The sequence below is a fragment of the Podarcis erhardii genome (assembly GCF_964252035.2).
Source record: "Podarcis erhardii genome assembly, chromosome: 4".
Taxonomy (NCBI): Eukaryota; Metazoa; Chordata; class Lepidosauria; order Squamata; family Lacertidae; genus Podarcis; species Podarcis erhardii.
In genome coordinates, this window is record NC_138508.1 from 39,470,542 (window position 1) to 39,495,833 (window position 25,292).

The following is a 25,292-nucleotide window of genomic DNA, read 5'->3' on the forward strand; positions in this document are numbered from 1 at the left end:
CTTTCTCTTGCACGATTTTTCTGAACAAGATTGGCATGTTGCTATCTCAGAGAGAGAATACAGGTATGATACAGACACTGGTATTTTGTTTTTTAACCACTGAAGAACATAACAGTTTGGACAGATGATTTGATAATGAAAATAGAAGGGAACATTAAGAACATCAAGCAATCCCTGCAGGATCAGACCAAAGACCAATCCAGTTCATCATTCTGCTCTCAGAGTGGCCAACAGAGCTATGCGTTCTCTGTGCTAAACAAAACATAATCAAACTACTGTGCCAAGCTAATCCAAATCCCACCCAAAAAAAAAGCAGAATTCTGCAACCCGGAGAAACAATGCACATTTGCTTGAGTCCTCTTATTTTGCATGTTTTGTGTTTTTGTTTTTTGCTTTAGCTAATCAGAAGGAATAGTAGCATACAGACCTAGCTTCAGAAATCTTTGTGGAAACCATGGGAAATACTGTTGCTTCAGCTGTACTGCTACTGCTACAGTAGCACAATCTCCTGTTTTTGTGCTGAAGGGGGGTGGGTAGCCTGTGTCTCTCCAGATGCTGTTTGCTTCTATACTGCATCAGCCCCAGCCAGTGCAGCAAAAAGTCAGGGATGATGGGAGTTATAGTTCAACAACATTTGGAGGAACTCCCATCCTTGTAACAGAGTATAGCTATTCAGAACAGTTTTGCAGTTTAGCTTTATTACATGCACCAGCATCAAAAAGAAGAAGAAACAGAGTGAGTGTGCTTCAGTATTTGTTTTTAAAGCAGACTTGCAACCACAGCCACTAAGCACATTTCAACAAACATTAGAACGTGGCTTTATTTATCCTGCTGCTGCAGTTTGATCTACTTTGCAGAAAAGAAATGGTAGAAGCATGTTGTCGAGGCTTTGGAAATAAGTAGGGCAGCTGAAATGAGATTACAGAGGAAGAGTTTCTATTTATTTATTTGATAAAGGATTCCAACCTTATTGTACTGATCCTGTTTTGTTTTTATAGTTACACACAATGATAAAAATTTTAAAAATTATCTCAAAAACGATTTTTGTCCAATGCTTTTTCACCCTTTTAAAAAGTAAGGATCTTGACAAAAGAGATAAAGGCAACTTCTGGAGAAAGTGGGTAAAATTGAGTGTTTTCTCACAAATGACAGTCAGATGATGAGACTCACCCCCCCCCCCTTAAAAGAAAAATCATAAAGGAAATTCAGAAGATCCTTTTGGCTACTACACTCCTACTACAGAGACACAAACAGTTGCACACACACACACATAATAATGGCCTGTATCACCTTGCAGCTAACATGTTTATTGCAGCAGAAGCTTTTGTTGAGGAGAGAACCAACTTCATCAGAAGTTTGTCCATCCTGGAGTTTCATTTTTAATGTTTCTTTCAAAACTGGGAGAGGAAACCTGTGGCCCCTCCAGATGATGTTTTCTGAAAGCAATAGTTGTTTGATTGCGGAATGATCTCCATCTGGAGGTTGCGGACTCTCCTTCCTTTGAGGTTTTTAAGAAGAAATTGCATGGCCACGAACTCTTCAGTCACGCAGCGCAGGGGGTTGGAATGGATGACCCACGGGGTCCCTTCCGATTCTATGATTCTGCCACCTTAGTGCCACGTGCCCTCAAAGAGCCCACACGCTGGGCGCGCCGGAGAGAAAATGAGCCCAATTAGCGCTGAGCCAGCCTTCAACCAATGGGCGGCTGGCTGGGAACTGCCCTGCTGTACCAACCGGCTGCGCCAGCAGCCCTGACACGCGACGAAGGGAGGGCTGTGCCATCAGCTGGTCGCCAGCCAATCAGCGCGCCGAGGCTTGGCCGGAGAGCGATAATTTGTTTTGACCGCTCGCTGCCGCGCGCTCCCGTGGGAGATGTCCTCAGGCTTGTTCCTGGCGCAAAGGCGGGACTCCTCTGCCGTCGCCTGCCAGGTGCGCGGCGGGGATCCGCGCGCTGTGACGTGAGCGGGGAGGGCGGGGCCTCCGCGCGAGCCCCTGGCCGAGGGAGCGGGAGGTCAGGCGTCCTGAGGGAGCCCCTTTGGCGCGAAGGGGCGCGAAGGCGGGATTAAGCGGCAGAGGCGGCGGCGAGGCAGCCGCTCGGAGCATGGCAGAAAGGGAGCCGCGGGCGCTGGCCGACCCAGAGCGCGGCAGGTGGGCGAGACCTCCGAGGAGACGCTGCCGCTGCTGACGAAGACTTGGGCGAAGCGGCGAGCCGGAGCAGCCTCGGCGACGGGCAACGGAGTGCCGCGGAGAGGATGGCGCTGGAAAGCAGCAGCAGCAGCAGCAGCAGCAGCAGCGCGCACTGGATGGGCTCCCTGCCGCCCGCCCTCAGCGCCCTTCCTCTGGCCAATCTGGCCATCCCAGGTAAGACCCTGCTCTGCTTTGGGCTCCTCCCGGGTATCCCTGGAGCACCTGCTCCTTCCTGGCTTGCTTGTGATGGGGAATCCAGCCGAATTACTAGGAAGGGGGGTTTGTTTGTTTTCTAAGCGGTGTAGCCTAGTGGTTAAGAGACTTAGCCGAACCAGTTAGGGAATCCCAGGGAAGCCACTCTCTATTTCAGCACCACCGCTCCCGTGGGATAACGCTGACTTCGCTTGTTGTAACGATGACAGATGTATGCAGTGGTTTTTTTTTCCTTTAAAAAAATGTTTAGGGGTGCTCTGATTTTGACTCGAGAAAACCCCCATTTTATAGTTTGAATCGGGGAAAATAAATACAGTAAATGGACAAAAGTACAAAGATTCACAAATCTTTAGGGGTATGCGTCCCCCTGTGTCCCCCCAGAAAAATGCACTGGATGTATGTGATAATAGATCATAGAGTTGGAAGGGACCACAGGGGTCATCTAGTCCAACCCCCTGCCATGCAGGAATCTTTTGCTCCACATGGGGCTCGAACCCACGACCCCCAGATAAAGAGTCTCATGCTCTGCCAACTGAGCTATGTTGGATAATGTCTGTGAAACATTTTGATGTGCTGTACAAAATGTGAAGTATTAATACAGTTTTGCTGTTATTAGACACTCGTGGAGTAAATCATCAGTCTTAAACCATACTATCACAATGAGGAAAATCAGATCTTAACTTGTACTGTTTTGGTGGGGTGACTAACACACAAACATATAGTTCTTCTGATTGCAGTTTTATTTATGATGTCTTTCCCTTCCTGTTTATGGGCTTTCAGATTTTATTGTTGATTTATTCTATGCTGTCAGCTAAATCAGGGATATTCACTGAAACAGGTTAGACACTCCATAGGCAACTAAAACATTTTGGAATACTGTTGTTTCCCTAATGTATTTTCACCAATCTTCTGGAAAGTCAGAACAACAAAAAATGAAAAGCCTCTTTTGGATAGTACCCAAAAGGAAGATTTGTGAGCAGAAGCTGCTCTTTTCAATTATTTTTTCTCAAGGAATGTGTGTGTGTGTGGTTATTTCAGAATACCAATCTGCAGCATAATTTTTGAGTTTTTGGAAACACACCAAAGTTATTAAAACCTCAAAAAATAAGGAAACAAGGTGCTTCTAGGGCTGCAGCATTAGGAAGTGGAGGAAAACACTCTAGACTAGTTGCTTAGTGCTTGATCAAAGAAGTAGATGTATTTACAGCTAGAAAGTGTTGACTCTGAAATATATATCTTAGGAAGAGCTTAGTGCCCTGGATGTGTTTTCCTTCTATGTTTCACCCTCTTTGGTGCAGAGGTATTTCATCCTCCCAATCACATATTCATTCGTTAAATATCTGAGCACTAGTCAAAACAATCTGGCTCAAAACAATCTGGTGTCATTCAAGAAATGATCCTTTCTTTGTGGTTAAATCTGTGGTAACTAGTTGTCAGTGTCTTGCCGTTTAAGAGCATCCTTTAATCTTCCACCTGAAATGGACCACCTTACCAGTAACTTTTGTACCTGGTTACAGTATGATTTGGGACGTGGGTGGCGCTGTGGAGGGACGCAGGTGGCGCTGTGGGTAAAACCTCAGCACCTAGGACTTGCCGATCGTCAGGTCGGCGGTTCGAATCCCCGCGGCGGGGTGCGCTCCCGTTGCTCGGTCCCAGCGCCTGCCAACCTAGCAATTCGAAAGCACCCCCGGGTGCAAGTAGATAAATAGGGACCGCTTACTAGTGGGAAGGTAAACGGCGTTTCCGTGTGCTGCGCTGGCTCGCCAGATGCAGCTTGTCACGCTGGCCACATGACCCGGAAGTGTCTGCGGACAGCGCTGGCCCCCAGCCTCTTAAGTGAGATGGGCGCACAACCCTAGAGTCGGACACGACTGGGCCGTACGGGCAGGGGTACCTTTACCTTTACCTTTACAGTATGGTTATTTACCATTTGTTCATTTTCATTTACGAATATATTCTGGTGAAACATCTCAAAAGTGGTTAGCAATAAAAAAAAATCAAAAATAAAAGCTTCTTTGAAAAAAAAAAAATCAAGTCCAGTACAGATACAAACTGTGTAGGTTTTTTTAAAGAACCTACCTAAATGGCTTGTTGCCCAGGTTCCCAAACCTGTATCCCCCTCAAACAGCCTCTGAATAAGTAAAGGCTGTTCAAACATTCATACTAGTGCAGTAGTGAAGAAGCTTTCCAATGGGGACTACTAGCCACTGCTGTAGAACCATCAGTGGAGGCAGAATTCCCACCTGTATCTGTCATTGTTGGGGGTGCGTGTGTGATGGGGGCAACTCAGCTAAGCACTGGAAAGCAAAGATTTTCTGATTATCCCTTGCTCTGCAAGGTTCCACGGCAGTCTGGACTAGATTTTGATGTTGTGGGAAGGGGAGAGGAAGGGATGAGAAAGTTCCACTGCACAAGCGAAAGTCCACTTTAAAAGAGGACTTGGATACACCTCATAATCCCCCCCTGAGTCTCTGCTCCCTAAATAGCTTTCATGTCACTGCCCCAGTGAAAGTTGGAGTTATTTATGTGAAGGATTTAATGAGAAAATATGCACAAAACTTGACATTTGACTGCAGACAATACTCATTCTTGATACCACTGCCAAAGTCTTATCAAAAAAGTGATAGGGTCAAGCTGTTCTCTAAAAGGGTTTCCTGTGACCTAATGTTTTGTTATTGAACTGAATTCAAATATCACAGATGCAGGCAACAAATTGACTATATATACCTGGTTTCTTCCTGGGGAGTGGGGAGAGGAAACACATTTACAATGGTACCTCAGGTTAAGTACTTAATTCGTTCTGGAGGTCTGTTCTTAAGCTGAAACTGTTCTTAAGCTGAAGTACCACTTTAGCTAATGGGGCCTCCTGCTGCCACTGCGCCGCCGAAGCATGATTTCTGTTCTTATCCTGAAGCAAAGTTCTTAACCTGAAGCACTATTTCTGGGTTAGCAGAGTCTGTAACCTGAACCGTATGTAACCCAAGGTACCACTGTACATACATACTCATGTGCATATGAATTCTGCATGATACGCTTCTCTGCCCAGTGCCCATAAAGGTGTGATAGAATAATTCCCCCTTTTTTAAGATAAAGAGAACGGTGGTTGAACATTACTGTAAATGAGCCTGGTTAACCAGGATAAAATGTTCAGTACTGTCTCCAGCTTTAGGATGTAATCGGATAACTAGCTGAGGTCAAAACAACATTCCTCAACACAGCCTAGGTAGACTGTGTATTATTGCAATTATAGGCTTATTATTGAGGAAGGGTGACCTTTTCTTAGAAATATTCATAGTTGGTTTCTGCTAGAGACAGGATACCAGACTAGATGAATCATTGTTCTGCTGTAGTAATGACCATGTCTGTTCATCTCCCAGAACTGGCAAAGCACAGCTAGACACGACCTGGCATTTGGCTTGTCATGTTTTGCATTTGCAGGACACTTGTCAAACAAGGAATGTCACAGTTCAGCAGAACCACAGCTTCAGCCCTGCTCTTCAAGATATTAATAAGTCTATGAAAGGCCCTGTTGGGGCATAACAGTACAACTGCTCCAGTAAATGTATGCTCATAATCCTCCATATGTTTCTTGATAAGGGATGGGCAGTGTATCCCTATTAAAACTAATCTCATTTTAATGTCTAGTGAGACTGAGGAGATATGAAAACATGTTTTGAATTTAGAGGTCGATTGGCTTATTGAAAGAACTTTCTCCAAAACTAGATCCTGCTACTGCATTTTCCAAAATGGCTCAACATCTAAAACCGATAATTATAATGTTGCAAAAAATAGGCTATCTTTATCAAAATTTGCAGGTCTTCTATAGTTCAGGGATAGCCAACATATATTGTTCAACCACAACCCCCATCATCCCTGTTCAATGGCTAGATTGGTTGGGCTGATGGGAAGTGGAGTCCAGTAACGTAGAGAGTGGAGTCCAGTAACCTCATTGCCTATGCCAATCATGTTCCTCTATCTAGTTGTGAGAGGCCTTGTGTATGTTGGTAATTGAATAGAATGAGGAGAGATAAGAAGAGCTCCCTGGCTGCAGCATTCCAGAATTTCAGGCAGGATTCTTGCCAAGCCCTACCTGAAGACTCCAGGGATTGAACTAGGGACTGCATGCAAAGCAGTTGCTCTACCACTGAACTATGGTGCTTCTCTTATCTGGGTTCAGGAGAAGCCATAGCTAACAGACTAGCCTTGGCTGGGCATGGGCATGGGCACTTCTAGCCCCAGAGGCTGCTTGAGACTTCAGTCCTTTAGGACTTTGTCTTCAGTCAAAGCATATATGGAATGAAACTTAGCTAGCAATGAGAACTTTTAGGAATGGCTTGCTTTTAGTTATTAATGTTTACATCATAAATAGCCACGTGCCCTAATGCTGATAATGAGTAGTGCTCAAATGATTTATACTGTTTATTCTAGTCATTCCATTGATGTGCCTTATCATAAAGATAACATGAGTAATTGTGAGCTGTGTGAATAAGTACTGTCTTTTTCCAGTCCTGAATCCCCCAACATTCAGCTTCATTGGCTCTTCTTGAGTTCTAGTATTATTGGGGGGACGGGACTTTTCTCTATCCACTTTCTCCACATCATTCTGTATATCTCTGTTGTATCTCTTCTTATTCAAGTATGATTAACATTGGCTAACTCCCCATATCTCTAGTATTCACAACTGAATTATAACCAATTTCTTTTACTGGCTTTAGTCTCCCTCCTGGAAGTTAATACTATCCAGTATTTTGTTGTTGTTTTCTTTCTCCAGTAAGCATAGCATATCAGTTCACTCTGTGTGATGCTGTACATTGGTAAGTCACATTGAGTACTGAAATAATTTCCTATTACATCATGAGCCAGATGTTTTGCAGCATTTACACTAAGCAACTTAAGCCGTCTGTGTATCTATTTAACAGTGCCATCCTATGCATATCTACTCAGAAGTTAGTCCCATTGAGATCAATGGAGCTTACTCTCATTTAAGTGGGAATAGGACTTCAGCCTCAGTTACTTGTTGTAATTTTATCTGTCTTGTGGTGTAATATGAATATGTTATAGTACTTGATGTACCTTACATAACTGATCATGCTGAAATTGCATGCTGTCTTCTGCTGAATATTAGTAATGAGTGGAAGGGATACATCAAACCTTAATTATATTCCTCAGTAGTAGTTATGTATCCTATATGTGTCAATAAAAAAACACTTGTTTCTTGGTTAATGTTTGCTCAGTGAAATTGTGACAATATGGAATGGGAGAGCCATGTATTCTGAGCTGAAGCAACCAGCTCAAACCTCTTCGCATGTTGAGCTTCTCAGGTAGACTAGAGGTTGAATAGTAGGATTGATTATGCATTTTCTCCCAAGGTAAGGGGAAGTGACCTTGCTAAGCCTGGTATTAACCCATTCATACATTAGATTTAAGTATGTTGATTATATGAGGCTGGTTATAGCACATGTTATGATTTAACAGTAAACAGTGGGACAACCCCCCACCCCCACCCCACTACTCAGACCTGTACCTACAAATCATGAACCTGTGACTAGAAATTGTCACACCAACAGAAGTGTGGATGAACCCTGTGCAAGTGTAATCCCTGTGATGAAGAAGAGTTGATAGCAGTGTGCTGAGTACGTAGGTGCTTGTTAAATCATCAAGTTTAATAGATGCTCATCCAAGCTTGGCATATGATTAAACAAGACACATGGGATTGGGTGATGGCACATACAAGGTTCCTATTCTTTAGCAGCAAGTTTAGGAAGATGCAGGGAAATGATGACAAGCTATTGACTTGCCTTTTTCACTTTTCCTTAACCAGCATACATCAGGAACAAATGTTTTACTTCCTTATAGCACATTACATTTTATGTCACGGGCTTCTAACATTCAAATTCATGGGCACCAGTATGTCTGTTTGCTAAGCCAAATTTCTAGCCACTTAGATGACGGCCATTTGGTGTCCTTTAACTTACCATTGTAAACAAGTAAACTCATTTTGGCAAGTTGGCTAGTTTAACTCATTCAGAATTGTTACACTGAAGTTGATATTGGTCAAATGCAATATAAATGGTGGATTTCTTGCAGGTGCTCCTGATTGGTTAGAATTGCTTGACAAAGCCCCGGGCTCCGAAGTTCCCTGCAGAAATAAACACACAGACACAAGTATGTTGGGTTAATGGGATAAATTACACCACAACTTTATTGGTTACAGATGTTAGCGGTTTAGCTTAGGCATTTGGGTGAAGCCAGACTATATCCTGGCTCTTCTGCCCATCTGCAGGAAGTCTCTTAAGGGTCAACTACCGATAGGGAGAGCCCTATGATATACATCAATTGAGAGCACCCCAGGGTCACCCATGGGGTCATGGCATGGCCCTAGCTGACACCCAGGCTTTGGACAGGAACCACACCCCCGGATCCCTTTAATGGAGGGGCAGGCGGAGGCAACAGCCTCCCCTCCCATAAACAAGGCTTACCCAATGCCTAACTGTCACTCAAACCAAAATGCTCGCAGCCAACAACCTCACCTGCAACCAACACCTAATGCCATCAACAGTATCAGCCAGCCAAATATCATTACCCTTATCAGAAAGGTAAACACCATTGTTACGAAACAAGGCCACCTAGTTGAACATAATAGTGGGATGCCGTATCACCCGGCCCTTCAAGAGCTGCACATTCCGTTCCACTGTACGATCAGCAATTCTCTTGGCCCTATTGATTGCCGCCAGATGGGGGCAATCCCACCAACAACGCCTCTCCAAAAGCTGGGACCAGATTAACATCAAGTTTGGGGTGTGTGACACTGCCGGGAGCCCTGATGACGAGGGCAGCACCCCTCCGCCCACTCCTGGGTCACTGCGAGGTCCCGGATGTCCACCAGCAATGGCGCACCTCCAGGGAAGTGGAGCTGTCTAATAACATCTTCAGGCCCTCCAAAAAGCTCCCTTGTGTGTGTCAATAGACCCAGCTTTGCTTTAAACAGAAGCATGAGCAAAGCATGGTAAATTAATTTGGGGGCATGGTGTAAGAGGATTGTGTGTGCTTGTATGAGGGCAATAAATAAGGTATTCTTTACAATTTCCTCAAAATAGTTTTGAACCAGCATGAATTAGTTCAAATAATAAAAAATATAAGTTGCATTGCACTCCTTTCCATCTTTACCACTTTTGTCTGAAGTTTAACAAATAGCAGCAAGTTCTTTTAAAGTCTGTGTTTGATTGCTTAATTATTTGATAGCTTGCTCAACTAGAAAACCGTAAATGAGAATGATTTATGTTACCATTGCTTTTTACAAAATATTAAAATAACTCATCAAACATTTAAAATGTGTAATGCAGGATAAAACATAAGAAAGAGTGGCTTGTGGTCCGAGTTTCAAGAATTATGTTTTCTGCACTGTTTTTCCAGTATTGGAACTAACTCCAGGAAAATGATGAAGTCTGTGTTTGATTGCTTAACCGTGGAAAACCGTAAATGACAATGATTAATTATATGTTACCATTGCTTTTTACAAAATATTAAAATAACTCATCAAACATTTAAAATGTGTAATGCAGGATAAAACATAAGAAAGAGTGGCTTATGGTCCGAGTTTCAAGAATTATGTTTTCTGCACTGTTTTTCCAGTATTAGAACTAACTCCAGGAAAATGATGATCTGCTAGCTGCTGCCTTTAATCTCTGTGGCATCTGTTGAACTGCCCCTTCTCTCTTCCACCCCCCTCCTCCCTTCCTTTCATCTCTCTGTGTGCATGCTGGATAGTAGTTTCGCTGGGTTTTGACACAATTCTTTCCATGAGGATAGGTTCAGCTGTTTCTCTTCACAGCCTGCACTACGCCCTTCCGCTCTCTATCTCTTGGGGAAAGCATATAATGACTGCACGTGTTTATTTCCCTACTTTGAATAATTTGCTGCATAAAAAGCAAAAAGTCTGTCAAATGCTTTTAACCATTTCTGGGTTTTCTTTTAAAAACCAGTTTAATGTTTAATACACACTGATCTGCTCTTGGTGTAAACGGTTATTCTTATGAATTACTGCTGTACACATTAATAATAGAATCATAAAATTGTAGAGTTGGAAGGATCATCTAGTCCAACCCCCTGCAATGCAGGAACAGTGGCGTGGCGTGGGGGGTGCAGGGGGGCCGGCCGCACCGGGCGCAACATCTGGGGGTTAGGGTTAGGGGGCGCAAATCCACGGGTTAGGGGGCGCAAATCCATGGGTTAGGGGGTGCAAATTACTTGCCTTGCCCCGGGTGCTGACAACCCACACTACGCCACTGTGCAGGAATATGCACCTGTCACATGCAGGGATTGAATCTGCAACCTTGGCGTTATCAGTGCCACACTCTAACCAACCCAGCTGTCTACACCTATACTAGTCTTACTCTGGATGTGTTAAGTCTTCATAGTAAACCAGGGATGGCTATCCCTTTTCAGTTTGAGGGGCTACTTTTCTCTGGGGGCTGCATAGCAGAGTGGTTATAGCCAAAAATGTGGTAAGGTCCACACTCTTATCCACATGTATTCACACACCATACACACATACCACTTACACACTGTCACACACCCGAACCATGTTATTGTTACATCCTGTTATGAAAAGTACTGACATCAAAAGATCTTGTCTGTGGTAGGCTTATTACTATGCGGATCTTCTTCAGTGAGATTATGCATGTGTCACCGGAGATAGCAGTTTTCAATAGCTATTGAAATCGCCCAAAACTGAAGCTGTTATCTTGAGAGGGCTAAACCCTTTGACAGTGGTAACGAGGAAATTCCATCACAGACTTGCTTGTCATATATTTCTGGTGTTTGCAATTCCAGGATTTCAATTTGAGAGAGAGAATGTGGTGAGCATAAATTTGAAGAGGACAGGTGTTGATGGGCAAGTGTGCATTGATGAGACAAGGACGAAATATTTGAAGTGGGTGCGCACTGCTAATTTTCCACTTCCCCAAGTTAACATGTACGTAGTTGAAATTACCTTTGCACCTTGATGATCGTCTAGTAAAAGACAGAAGGCATTCCATGTTAAGCATTGAAATTAGAACAAAACTTGGTTAAATGGAAACATTGTTTAATGTTGCACAAGAGGCGACCTCTGACTTCTCTGACATACTGTATGCTGCAATTCTGCCCATCAGCATTTTCTATTCCACATTTTTCCTCCCTTGATTCAACAAAATAAAGATTCTGCAACACAGTGAAGGCATTTGAAGATTCCATGCCACCTTATGTCACTTTTGGGGCAGGGCCTAGAATGCTGTTGCAATTGTCATTTCATTTACTCAAGCTGTGATTCATTTGTAATACATACTCATGGAAAGTAATAACCTTGCAATGTTCTTGTAGAATGTGGAACTGAACTCACAGAAGATTACAGATAACAACTGTAAAATACTTCATGGTTTAACTTTGAACCTTGGACCCTGACCTACAGCAAAATCATTTTCTGTAGTATGAAAATACACACAGCCCAGGAAAAATGTAGGAAGCATAAAGGCAAATGCTTCTCTTTAAAAGCTTGGCTAAGAGGGGAACAGATTTCTACTCCTATGGCATGAGGACCAATCTGGAATAGGCTGATGAAGAGATTCATTGAAGGGCAAAGCAGCTAAGCTTGACCATCTGTTTTCTTGGAGGTCATGTCAGCATGAAAATGCAAAGATGCAAATTTAGAGAAGGCAACACCACTACAAAAAAACCCTGCTTTATTTAATCTCCAATTTACAGCAGCATAATTATGACTCCACAAAACAGTTTGAATAGAACAAACATTATACTTAAAAGCTCAATGCTGGTTAATTGGGCTTCCAAACAGTGCACTGCAGTGGGCTGGTCAGTCTACAATTGCCTACCAGATTTTTTCCTAAAGGAGTGGATACTGACTTTGCTGTCAGATTAGCCTTCAGCTCTAGTATGCCAAATTCATACGTTTGATAACATTTATTGATAGCCTACAACTTCTGCTTGGATTTCTATATGGGAAAGAAGTAAGTGCGCAAAAGTCAAAATTATATCACACCTGCAAAGACAGTACCTAAAAGCAGATATGAGGACATATCTCTGAGAAAGGAGAAGGATGTGGATGAGCCACTGTAAAAATCATCATCATCTTCATCATCTTGAAATAATTTGCCCCTGGAAAAGCAACAAATTTCAGTATCCAGAATATTGTTAGTTTCCTAGTATTGTGTATTTGCCACTTTTGCTGTGTATGGCATTTTCACTTTTATCCCAGAAAATAATGGTGATCTTTCTATTTTATTTTTAAAAAATGGTTGCATGCATTAGACCTGCTGATTTCAAACAGCAAATGACCCTGGGCTGAATTTGAATAAGTGTTTTGAAACCACTGAGCATCTATCTCAAAAGATCCAATTCATTGTAAAAATGGCGTCTTAGAGAGAGAGAGCATGTGTGAATGCTCAGCAGAATTCCATGTTGCTATCTTGTGTGCATCGTCACATCATGCTGATCTCTGCTGCTGAACCATGTCTGCAAACGTTTCTTAATGTGGGTTACTGATGGGGGTGCTGAAAACAGGATTCAGGAAATGGCAGTGAGTGCATGTTATTGACTCAGCATACCCTGGGTAGGGCTAGGAGTGAAGATGAGTATGTATCCCACAGCTACTATGCCCCTATGTGGCTATGAGAACATGGTCTAAAAATACTCAGCAGAACCCCCTAAGCATTCAAATGCTTTGACATGTGAGAGAAAAATCTCCCTAGAAGCTGCATTTTTAAAGTGGAAAAAATAGCAAGAAGGGAAATGGTTAAGCAGCCTCTGCCCCATCTTTCTCCCAGTCTCAAATGCAGCCACCGAGTCTGCTGTAAACAAGAACCCCAACCCAACTGTTCAGCACATTTAAGTTGGCCCTAAGAAGGCTCTTGATGGCCTTCCTTGTCTCTTTGCTGCAGCACTGAAGAGAACTCTATTAAATCAGTTTGCTTGTCAAGAGAGGTCAGTTGTGTTATTCATTTGGCTTAATTTGTCAACATAATGTTTCCTCCAGCCCTTAGCCTTCTAACAACCAAAGCAAAATGAGCAGTTCAGTTAGCTTGTATTTTAAAGGCTGTTTTAAAGATACTAATCGGCTTGTTAATGGTTTGAATCCTCAAGCCTCATGAGGTTTTACTGGGTGCATTTCCAACTAGGTCAGGTTTGCTTCCATGCTAGTGCACTGCCAAACTGGCAGTCAGGAAATAAATAAAAAAGCACTTTTCCACAGTTGACCTAAGGGGGCATTTTATGAAGATTTATGGTGGTGTATCTCCTATTTGAGAACAAAATGCAACATATTTTCATATAGCCTTTTTTTAATAGCACATGCTATTCTGAAAATGTATGGTGGTGTTTGGAAATTACAGTATATACTACAGAGGGTAGTAACCACAGAATAATATTTATCCTTTTACTGCAGGATTTCCCAAACTTGGGTCTCCGGCTGTTTTTTTGTACTACAACTCCCATCATCCCTAGCTAGCAGGGATGGTCAGGGATGATGGGAATTGTAGTCCCAAAAAAGCTGGAGATCCAAGATTGGGAATCATTGTTTTCCTGCATAGGACAAGGATGGAGAACTGTGGCTTTCTAGATTTTGATGGCTCTCCTGATCACAGACCATGCTTGCCAGGACTGAAGGTATGCGGACAACATATGGAGGCACACCAGTTTTCCATCCCGAACACAGGGCCCACACAGATAGACTTGTCAGCTCCTTGAGGTGTAGCTCCTTTTCCACTTCCTGGACAGATGTGTTTAGAATAACTCATACACTCTACAGCAAGTTCAAATGAGGCTCCTGTAACTCCTTTAGAAATAATGATACAAATAATTTACAAATATTGTGTATATACTTGCTGTTGTTATTCAACACAGTGACTGCTTAGCAAGGGGTGCTAGAATGGGCAAGTGATGGGTTTGCAATTGGCTGGGCTAATTGCAAGAATGTTAGGAAGGCTAAAGAGATTATCCAAATGGCATGACATGTTAAATTAAGCAAAGTCAATCACTCTCCCCTGTTCCTCTCTCCCTCTCTCTTACTCAACTGACACAACTAGCCCAGCCTTTTCACTTTCTTCTCAAATATATGGAAGACAAATCCGTTTTCTTTTTAAAGCTGAGAAATATTAGTTTCAATATGTGTGTTTTAACGTGCATTTTCCCTTCTGATATGTACTTTTTCAAATGACAGGACTTCTGCCGTGAAGGTACAGAATATTGTAGTCCTTTTTTAAAAAAAACTTATTTTCTGGAAAACTGGGAGAGGGCATTTTGCAAATCTTTCTTAGATTTTCACATACAACAGTTTGACTGACAGTGTGCATGATTTGCTGGAATCAGCTGGCTCTAAAATGCTTTTGTGGATTGTGAATATTAGCTTCTTCCAGTGCAACGAATTAGGTAGATTACAGATGGAAAAACCAATATACATATAAGGGATTAGCCTCACTTCACACTGGAGGTACTTATAGTCATGACAAGGGCCCACAAATCTTTGTACTTAACCCTGTACTCTGATTGCTAGCTAATACATCTTCATTCCATTATCATTCTGAAATTCTTGCAAGGGAGGAATGGCAACATTAATTTTCTTTCTTTTTGAGTAACATTTATGGGTTTTCATTGGAATAATAACTTTTCCATAGAGACCAGTACTGTATATTGAGAAGAATCTGAATACATGCATATTGCTATCAAGCTCTATTTATATGTGGGTGGGTGGGCAATATCTGTGTGCATTCATAGCCTTGAAGAGCATGGGGTAGCTACGAAGGTAAATTTACATTGAACCCTCTCACAAGGGCTTTTACTATCACACTGTTAGAATGGTTGTGGTACTTACTAAACAACAAGATTAAAAAGGCAATTATGCAGCTGCAGTTACCTTCTATTGTTAAAAAGATAAGAGGGTTGGGGGAGAGCTTAATAGGGGTGTGATATACCCATATGCTAAGTTTGTGGCTTGAAATATGCAAATAGGTTGTAGAACAGTTGTTTGCCCCTGCTATGTTGCATTCCAAGGGCACATGTGCATTGGTGGCTTTCTAGACTTTTCAGTGCAATACAGTGCATGTTTACTGACATCTGAGTATTCAGCTGGATATTAACCATGATGGCTATGTTCCACTGTCAGCGGCAGTATGTCTCTGAATAGCAGTTACGGGCACTTGAAGATGGGCAAAGTACTGTTGCTCCTGCTTGCAAGCTACCCACAGGCATCTGATTGGCCACTGTAAGAACAGGGTGCTGATTGAGGTGAGCCATTGGCCCAATCTAGCAGGTTCTTCTTATAGTCTTATGTAATGGGACTTGCTCCCCGATAAGGGCATGTTGAAAAGCTGTTGTGCACTTCCTTGAATTGTGTGGGAGCTGGATTTGTTCTGCTTATGAGACATAGTTTAGTTCCTCCTGGATGATCAGAGTATGAGTAACTCTCATTAGCTGGCATCTTTCCTTTTACATGGTTTTGTGCCAGCTCACTGTCATTTATATTCAGTCACAGAGGAAGAAATTCTTTGTTTATCTGCTTTGGCTTCAGGCGAAAGAAGCTCTTACCTCTTCAACATTTATTTTTCTTCTGTTGTTCGGTCTCTGAAGATCAAATATGCCAAGTGCTTTGAACGAGAATTCCATGTGTAAAGCAAAAGAACCAATTTTTAACAAATTTGTAAAGTAAAAATAAAAAAGTCCTAAACAAAGAAGTGAGGAGCGTAAATCCTTCGTGATGCTGATTGTTGCTGGCATTCTCAGAATGCGGCACATTGATGTTTTGATTTGTACACAGTATGGGCATCCAGGTGGATTCAATGCCACTAACAAGGTAATCCATTTAAGACCTTCATCTCATTTGCAGCTCAAACTGGGCATGGCAGGAGACATGTTTTTGAAGAGTCTGCTTGCGAGCACACATTAGGTGGATTCCAACCCCCAGCAAATGGCATATGTCTGATAACTATTTGCAAATAAGGAACTTTATTGTTTGGTGTTTTGTTTTGTTTTGTTTTGTTTTGTTTTGTTTTGTTTTGTTTTGTTTTGTTTTGTTTTGTTTTGTTTTGTTTTGTTTTGTTTTGTTTTGTTTTGTTTTGTTTTGTTAAAGGAAACAACTGGTGAAATTAAAAATAAAATATCATGTTAGTTACAATGACTATGTTCCAAGAACAAACTCTGGTTACAGATCATGTTTCCTTTCATCCCTCTGTGAGCCAGGAGGAGCAAAGTGAGTACAGTTTTGCACATGCACAGCAAGCTATGATTTATGCCTTTCCATGACATGCTGGAAGCAGCCTAGAAGTGTCATCATACCAGCATGTGCTCTTTTAGTGTTTAGCATACGATGTAGCAAGAAGATATTTCTTAAGATAACAAGACAACGGTGATACATTATGTATCCGTGTTCAGCGCAGCAGGCTAAGTAATCCAGAGGGAAAAGCTAATGGTAAGCTGACTGCTTGCTACTCCCTATCTCTGACTTGTTTGCAGGTGCCGGTCGCTGGAAGACTGTCCAGTGTAAGACTAGTCCAATATTAGCACATGGAATGTGCAGTTAAAGCCTTTGATCTGAAAACATCTAGGAAGCATTTCTCTCACCTAACACAATTGCACAGCAGACATAGGATGTCGCCTTCTTAGGCCAGGGTAGGCTACAGTGTCAGAGGATAAATAATCACAGGAATGAATGGCTTTATCTGGAGCACCTTATTTGGGTGTGTTGGGTGTATACACTGTGGGGAAGTTCAGTCAAGCAATTAAGCTCACCCCAGAAAACAGCTGTTTAGCAGAGCTGTCTTTACTAGGTCAACACCAACATACACTACTATATACACACACACAAAGGTAATGGACCCCATGGCTGGGGCTGATGAGAGTTGTAGTCCCAAACAAATAGAGGACAGCAGATTGACAAGGGCTTTCCTCTGATGACCCATGGACGACATTTTCTCATCACCAAATATTGGGTGGGGAGATGGAGGTGGAAAACATCTAACATTGGAGCTTCTGTTTCTTCAAATCCCAGCTTCCAGAATACAACTACAAAAACAAACACCACAACTAAGGGCCAATTCAGGCTGTAAAATTCCTCCACTGAGGATACGTGCAGCTGTTCTATATGATGGTTTTTTTAATTCTTGAATTGTTAGTAACATTTCTATGTTTTTTGTAATGCTGCAAAACAGTGACAGTTACTGTTTTGATTTTAATTAACTGCCTTAGGCATTTTGGTATAGAAAGGCAGAATATAAATCTTTTGAATAGAATGACATGTGGAGAGAGAGAGAGATGCCATGTCAGTGACTGCAACTGCGTTTCCCCTCAACAGTCCTGATCAGAGTTGAGCCTGGCTGACAGTATTCCATTTCTGTTGAACCAAATTCATTCTAGCAGTAGCTCCATCTGGTCTTATAACCCCCATTTACAGCTGTGTGTACTGATTTAGAAGTGTTAACAAGTGGCCCTAAGTGATTTTCCCAATGTTAAAAAAGAGCAACACAAGAATGGAATCCAGTTCAGCAAATAGCACTTGGCAAACCCCAAGTTGTAGGACTAAAATGATGTTGTCTTTCTTCTCTGTAGGGTCACATGATTCCTTCAGCTACTGGGTTGATGAGAAATCTCCCGTGGGACCAGATCAAGCCACAGCGATCAAGCGGTTGGCTAAAATCTCTTTGGTGAGGAAGGTAATGAAGAAATGGTCAGTGACACAAAACCTAACATTCAAGGAGCAGCTTGAAGGTGGAATCCGCTACTTTGACCTCCGTGTATCTTCCAAACCAGGCGAAGCAGGTCAAGAAATCTACTTCATACATGGTTTGTTTGGAATCAAAGTATGGGATGGGCTGATGGAGATCAACACCTTCCTAGAACACCACCCTAAGGAAGTGATCTTCCTGGATTTCAACCATTTCTACGCTATGGATAACAACCACCATGCATACCTGATCAGCAGGATCCAAGAGGTTTTTGGATCAAGACTCTGCCCAAAGGAGTGTGTGGAAAACGTGACATTACAAAACCTCTGGGAAAAGCAACAGCAGGTAGGAAAGCGTTTCTCATTTAGCAACAAATTTCTATAATTCAAAGAACTCTTAGAATTGAAAGTGTCTTGCTTGAAGCTGGAATGGGGAGGCAAGCATGGAGTGCACCTTTCTTGCTCTGAGCTGGAGAAAGCAGCAGAAGATTTCCCCCTGAGTTCATCCTGCATTTCAGATGCATAGCATAATACCTTGTCCCTTCGTGAACAGAACTCTAGTTGACCAGTAAGGCAAGCCCCAGTTTTCTTCCTGTCTATAACATTCATTAACTGTGTGTTCAGTACCATTAGGATTACTTTTGGGCTGCGATCTTTCATAGCTTCGGTTCCTTATTGGGGCCTCACCCCCTTAAAAGACTTTTGTGGGGCCTGGATGAAACTAAAACTTATCTCATGGTATGGCAACTGAAATGTTGTTCTTTAAAGTATGACTGGGAAGCCAGTAGTTGGACTTCAGCTCCCTTCAGCCACAGCCAGCATAGTTAGTATGCAGGAATGTTGGGATTTGGAGTCCACAGTGTCCATCTGGAGGGCCACAGACTCCCCATTCCTGCTCTGAAGCACCTGGTATCTCACCACCTTCCAGATCCCCTACCCATCATGACTGGCTACTCCACTGTCCTAGTGACCAGTTCCCACCCTGCTCTGCTCCTGTTGGCTGTGTCATTCCAGTCTGAAATCCACATATCATAAAGGCTGGATATGGCTATATTCTACTCCACTATCAGAGGCATTATGCATCTGTATACCAATTGCTAGAAATCGCAGGTGGGGAGAATGCTGTTAGGGCTTCCCATAGGCATATGGTTGACCATTGTGAGAAGAGGTGGGCTAGATGGACATGTGTTCTAGTACAGCAGGGCTCTTGTTCTTTCCTTAGTCACTGCCTTTCCTATAAACAAGTGTCTGATGCAGTTACCCCATGCTTTCTCTTCTCCTGAGCTACTGTGGCCTTCAGTCTCTTTCATTTATTAGTTGTGGTGATAGCCCTGCTTCTGCTTGCCCTTCTCAACTTATCATGTTCTGTTGGTCCTGTGGATTGCTGCAGACATGGTCACCTATACCTACCCCACCCCTTCCAAAACATCAGCGCACCAACCCCCGGAACCTGTATTTTTTCCACTTGATTTTCAGTTCCTTTTTTCTCAGTAACCAATCAGGCTGACAGCACAGCAGTCAGTGCTAAAGGAGCTCCTCCTGGTGGCATATATGGGGGTTAGTGCCACTAAAGGTGCAGTCCTAAAACACACCTGATAAATCATGTCTCATGGAATTTGTAGGGACTTGTTTCTCATCAAATGTACTTAGTGTTGTGCCACATATAACTACGGCAACAACAACAAAAAATCATTGCAAACCCTCTTCTTTCTGCATGTTATGTTACTGTGTACATATTACATACTGTTTGGCCCAAAGCAGTGAATGGAATAGTAATACAAAAGAAGACTACAGTAAATACAGCATACCAAGCAAAACACTATGAAAAATCACACTGGATATACATTGGTTAGCTGCATTCATGCACTTACTACAGATGCAGTCACCATTTCTGCTCTTGCTTAGAACCCAAGGTACCACACACACACACACACACACACACAGTCTCTCACCTAGGAGCAAGACCATCCACAGTCATCCAAGGGAAGTATTCTCACCACCTCACAGCCCAAAGATGAAATCCAAAAAGCAGACTGAGCAATAGTTGCATTCTTATGGTCACCTTGCGAAGTGAAGTGAGCCTAGAACTCCCCAGCTCCTGCTTTTAACCTCTGTGTAAGCCCTATTTGTGGCAAATATTGACACCAATAATGCTGTCGTCCTGCTTGCCCAGTGTATAGAAAGCAACATTTTGTGTGAAATTATTTTTTAGCGCTGAATGTAAGTGAAAGAAGAGCTTGTGTGGGAAAAAGGCTTCTGATATGTTCTCTCTCAATTTCTCAGGTTCTTATTTTCTACCATCATTGTCTCTATGAACAATATCCCTTTCTGTGGCCTGGGAATAAAATCCCAGCACCATGGGCAAATACGACCAACGTACATAAACTGCTGCAGTTCTTGGACACTACTCGTGGGGAACGAGCAAAACAAGGAACTTTTCACGTTTCTCAAGCTATTCTTACACCAAGGGTCAAAACCATTGCACGGAATCTCATCCGTGGCCTGAAAAACACACTTGTTCACAAGTAAGTGCCTGTTTTAGCTTCCTTTGAAAACCTTGTTAACCTGTGCTTGCAGTCCTAAACCCAGGTACCTAGGAGTAAGCCTCACTGAATTCAATAAGACTTACCTCTGAGTAGATATGGTAGCCTTGTCCTTCTTACTTGAAATGCATATAAAAATAATCAAGAGTCCTCTCCCAAACCTCCAGCCAACAGAAGATAGATGATAGAAAGAATAAATTGACTCCACTTATTAATTTACTCAGGGTGCAATCCTGTTCACACTCAACTGGAAGTAGGTTTGGGTGAATCTGCCAATTTCATTTTTTCTGTTTTTCACTTTTCCCCCAGTTTTAAATTCAGTTTTCCGCATTTCCATATCAGCTTGCAATTTTTTTAAAGTCTTAAAGACAGTTCATCAGCATTTTAGTTCAATTTCTCCTCAGATAGGCACATGTTGCATGCTTTTGCAAAATTCAGAACAGTGCAAATTTCAAAGGATGGCAAACTTTAATTAAACTGCAGCCATTTTGCTCGGAGTTTGAATCAGATTAAATGTTTTCACTAAGAAGGCAAAAATCCATTACCACACACACACACACACACACACACACACACACACACACTGATGGTGCCATGGGTTCCAATCCTGTGCTCAAAACTTTATTCCATTTTACTGAAATAAGTAGGCTTACTTATTTCTGTTGATGAGATTAGAAACTGTAGCCGATAGTGTTGCAAGTTGCTGCCACCTACAGACCACAGTAAGTAATTGAGCCCATTTCTCCTCACTATATTACATATCCATGCATTTAACATATTAGTAAGTAGTGATGGCTTTCATTTCATTTCTTGGTTAACTGATCAATTTTAAAATAGCCATGTAATGCTTTAATTACTTTCAGAATGCTCTCTGAATGAAATGAGAAAGCACTGCATTCATTGAAATGAATATTTTTAAATGCAGGGGACCTTTTAATTCAACACAGCTATCAATCTATGAAAGCTACAGTGGCATGGTGTGCTTGTGTAGCAACTAGTAATACTGGCTGCAAGTGGAAAATGCATAATTTTAACAGTAAAATCATACATGGGGTTAGGATGTCACTGACGTATCTTCATCTCTGACACATTTCTTATACATTGCCTCCAGACTGGCACTATTTTGTGAGAGGGACCCAAGCACTTGCAGGAAATTTAGGTTTGTGCAGTTAAAATGGGTTAAATCATTCTGTCACCCTATTATAATCCACTTTAAGAGGGGGGGCTATTGCAGTTGATAGGGTGTTGAGAAAAGTGTGAGAAAGCTTTGAAAAGTGTGGGATGAATGATGAACAGCAAGATGTTTGAATACACCACAAACAAATCAGAATGAATGGTTAATAAAGACTCAATAAAGTCTAACCTCCACATGAGCTACATACAAGCAAATCATGATTAATTCTCAACAAACAGGCTCTGTGGAGAAGCTCATATCCACAACTTGTCAATGCCACTTTTCCAAAGAAGTTGTCTCTGCAATAATAAGACACTAGATGATGCTAAAGTGCTTCCCCCCCCCCTTCTCGGGAACAAATGTATTTGATTAAGAACTTTTGTGCATTTAGTCCCCTTACTCGAATGTTTAATAGCAAAAATGTAAAAAGAATGGATTACCATCATCATGCCAATTCAGAAATGATACAAATACCCCAAAATACCCAGTATAAATTTCATGGTATTTGTTCAGCCAAATATTATGGGTCATTGAAATCAAGTAGCTTCATTCCATTGACAGGACCAACACACTGTCCTGTCTAACACAGTGACTAACACTTTTGCTTAGCTTTTCCTTCTGTAATTCCTCATTGCCACCCAGCTAAGCAGTGCCAGATTACTGAATAGACAGGGTAGGCCCCAGCCTATGGGCTCCATGCCTTTTAGGGGTCCTGTGACAACGGACCAAAATAATATTGATTTGATCTTGAATGAAAAGTGCAGTCAAACTTTATTAGTTCAATGATATCCCACTAGAGCTTGTGTGAGGGGGGAGAGCTAAGATTTCTTCTACCTAGGGGGCCTCTGCAGGGTTTAATCTGGCATTGTAATTAAGCCATTGCTGAAAATTCCAGGATGTAAAGGTGACTATAAATGCAAGCCAAATGTGTACATAATGGCCCAGGTAGTCTTTTGTTAGCATGGAAGGAGGCTTCTAGGAAAAAGAGCGGAAATGAAATTACTGCAAAACCTGGTAATACATAAAGATGTTATTAACACAGTTTTAATAGAGAATTTCCTTTCAGTACAATACCTTCCACTGTTAAAACCAATACATCATATTTTATAAGCAATTCAAAAAAAACAAAAAACTTCCACATTACATTTATAAAGACTTACTAACTGTACCAGATAATCTCAACTTTTAAACTTGCACCTTTCCTGAGAAATTTGTCATGGCATGCTGTTTACTGCCAAAATGTAGTTTTTTGTTTCATTCAGATAGAGTTTTGAAAGAATAACACACAGCAATATTAATTTTTAAGGGAAGCTTGGGTGAAAAACTGCTCAGCATACACATGGGGGCTCCCTAAGAATGTGTGAGCATATGCCTGCCACCTCCATGCACACTCATTGCATATATTTTGAGTGCCAGAACAAGGCCGCTGTGATTTACAGAGGTTTCCTTTTAGACCTTGAAAAGGCATCCTGTACTCGGACACTGATACATTCATCCTAGTATCTTAGCCAGAATGTAAAAATGTTGCTCAACGTTGTTCCTCTCTTTTGCATATATAGATAGATAACCTCTAAGCAGTTTAGATAAAAACAATAACAATACAGCAACTTTCAATAACATTTCCAAAACACAAGGAAACACTACCCAATTGTATATCACAAACAAAGCCAAGCAGGGTACAAAACAACAAAATGAAAATGAAGAGTCAGAGTCTAGGATAAGTTGGGTAAACATAAGGTTTTAAGAAGTGCTTAAAGGTCAATACTCGCTTTGCCTCACAAATTACCCAAGGTGGGAGGCATTTCAGATGCCAGGTGATTGCATCTGTTTCTGTATTGTCACCAGGTGACATCCTGCTAATCAAAAGATCTTAAAGATTGGCTTGGTCTGTACAAGGGGAGAAGGTGTGCTAGGTACCCGATTCCAAGTTGTTTAGAGCCTTAAGTTCAAGGCTTTGTAGTTGACATTTAGCTTGGTAATAAATAGGCAGCAGTACAGATCTTTCAATGCTGGTATAATACATGTCACAAAGTAGGCTGCCAGTTTCATTCTGCACTAGCTGCAGCCTCTAAACCAGATACAGGGATAGCTCCAACAAGCTGCAAAACATTTCCTTGTTTATTTCCTTCTCACACACCTTGTTGCGTTGTTCCTGAGCCAATCAGAATTTTGCTTTTAATGGGTGAGAGATTATCAGATGTGGCTTGCTCCACTGATAACTTCACCTATGAGTTTCTGCTGCATCTCATAGGGGGTGAGATGCTGCCACCCCCGTTTCTCAAAGAGACAGTTCCATATTGGCATAATGGTTTGAATCCAAAGCCTTCCACTCACGAAAAGTTCCTCCATTCATGAAACAGGGCTTAGATCCAAAGGAGGCTTACATTAATAGAAGTACAGAAAGGACCATTTTTGCCAAAACCCCTTGCAGGCCCCTGGTCTGGAGAGCCCCCATCCCCAACTCCATAGCAATGGGGGCATAGTGAGCTGCAGGAGGAAGGGGGTGAGACCTGAGTGCTCCCCTTTCTGTGAGTTGAGCTCCACTCACAGAACTCTGGATTCAAGACCATGCAGTTTGGGAGAACGCTGTATTTGTATGCAGTGCCAGCATGTTGATTATATACAGGATGCAATGTGCCTCATGCATACGACGAAGGATCATGTTACATTTTCCTTTCTTTTCCCTTTAGGAATCTCCCTTCGATTCTGGACTGGGTGAAGCTGCAGAAACCAGGCGTCATGGGCGTTAACATAATTACATCAGATTTTGTGGAGCTAGTTGACTTTGCAGCTACCGTAATTGCATTGAATGAACTTCTCCTAGAAGACAATGAATCCTGACAACGGGAGAAGTTTTAATGTGGAAATGTTGTCCAGTCATATCAAGAATTTTCTTTCAAGCTCTCTCTCCACCTATCGGTTTTGCTGTTTCACACAATGCCAAGGCACAAGGCCATGTGTTGATTGGACTGCACAGTCCTCAACAGCACGGCTTCCTTCGTCCCTGTGCTGCATGTATGGCTGCTCTGCCTACATCTGCTGAAATACAGAATATGTGCCGGCTGGACACTTCAACATCTGTAAATCATTAGCAGGAGCCTCTCTCTAGACTTGTTGAGTGTGTGCATCCTGCATGTTATGAAACCCAGGAGCCCAACTCTAAAGATAATTATTGAACTCTAAGTACACATTTACCAGACTAGCCAAAAGATTTTGTTCTTGGCAACAAAAGTCAGGCATGTGCCCTGCTTTCTTCCTTTCAACTGTACTGTATATTAAACTACCTCAGTCACTAAAATACAAAGCACAAACAGCGTCTGAATTGCTAAGAGTGACCTTTTTGTAAATACAGTACCGTGTATGAGTTTTTAAGAGTTTATTGTGAGGTATAAATGAAGTTTTTAAACCTCTTTCTTTCTTTTTTTTACTTGAACTCTCATTTTAATCTATTAAGAAAATGTGGTAAATTAAA

General features: G+C 42.0%; 1 protein-coding gene across 1 annotated transcript; it reads left to right on the plus strand.

The window, feature by feature from the left end:
* The first annotated feature begins 1,549 nt into the window (after positions 1-1,549).
* Positions 1,550-25,134, plus strand: PLCXD2 (phosphatidylinositol specific phospholipase C X domain containing 2). Its single transcript, XM_081859568.1, has 4 exons — positions 1,550-2,361; positions 17,989-18,449; positions 20,387-20,628; positions 24,511-25,134. The coding sequence occupies exons 1-4, from the start codon at positions 2,253-2,255 to the stop codon at positions 24,659-24,661; spliced, it is 963 nt and encodes a 320-aa protein (XP_081715694.1). The 5' UTR covers positions 1,550-2,252; the 3' UTR covers positions 24,662-25,134.
* Positions 25,135-25,292: the final 158 nt, after the last annotated feature.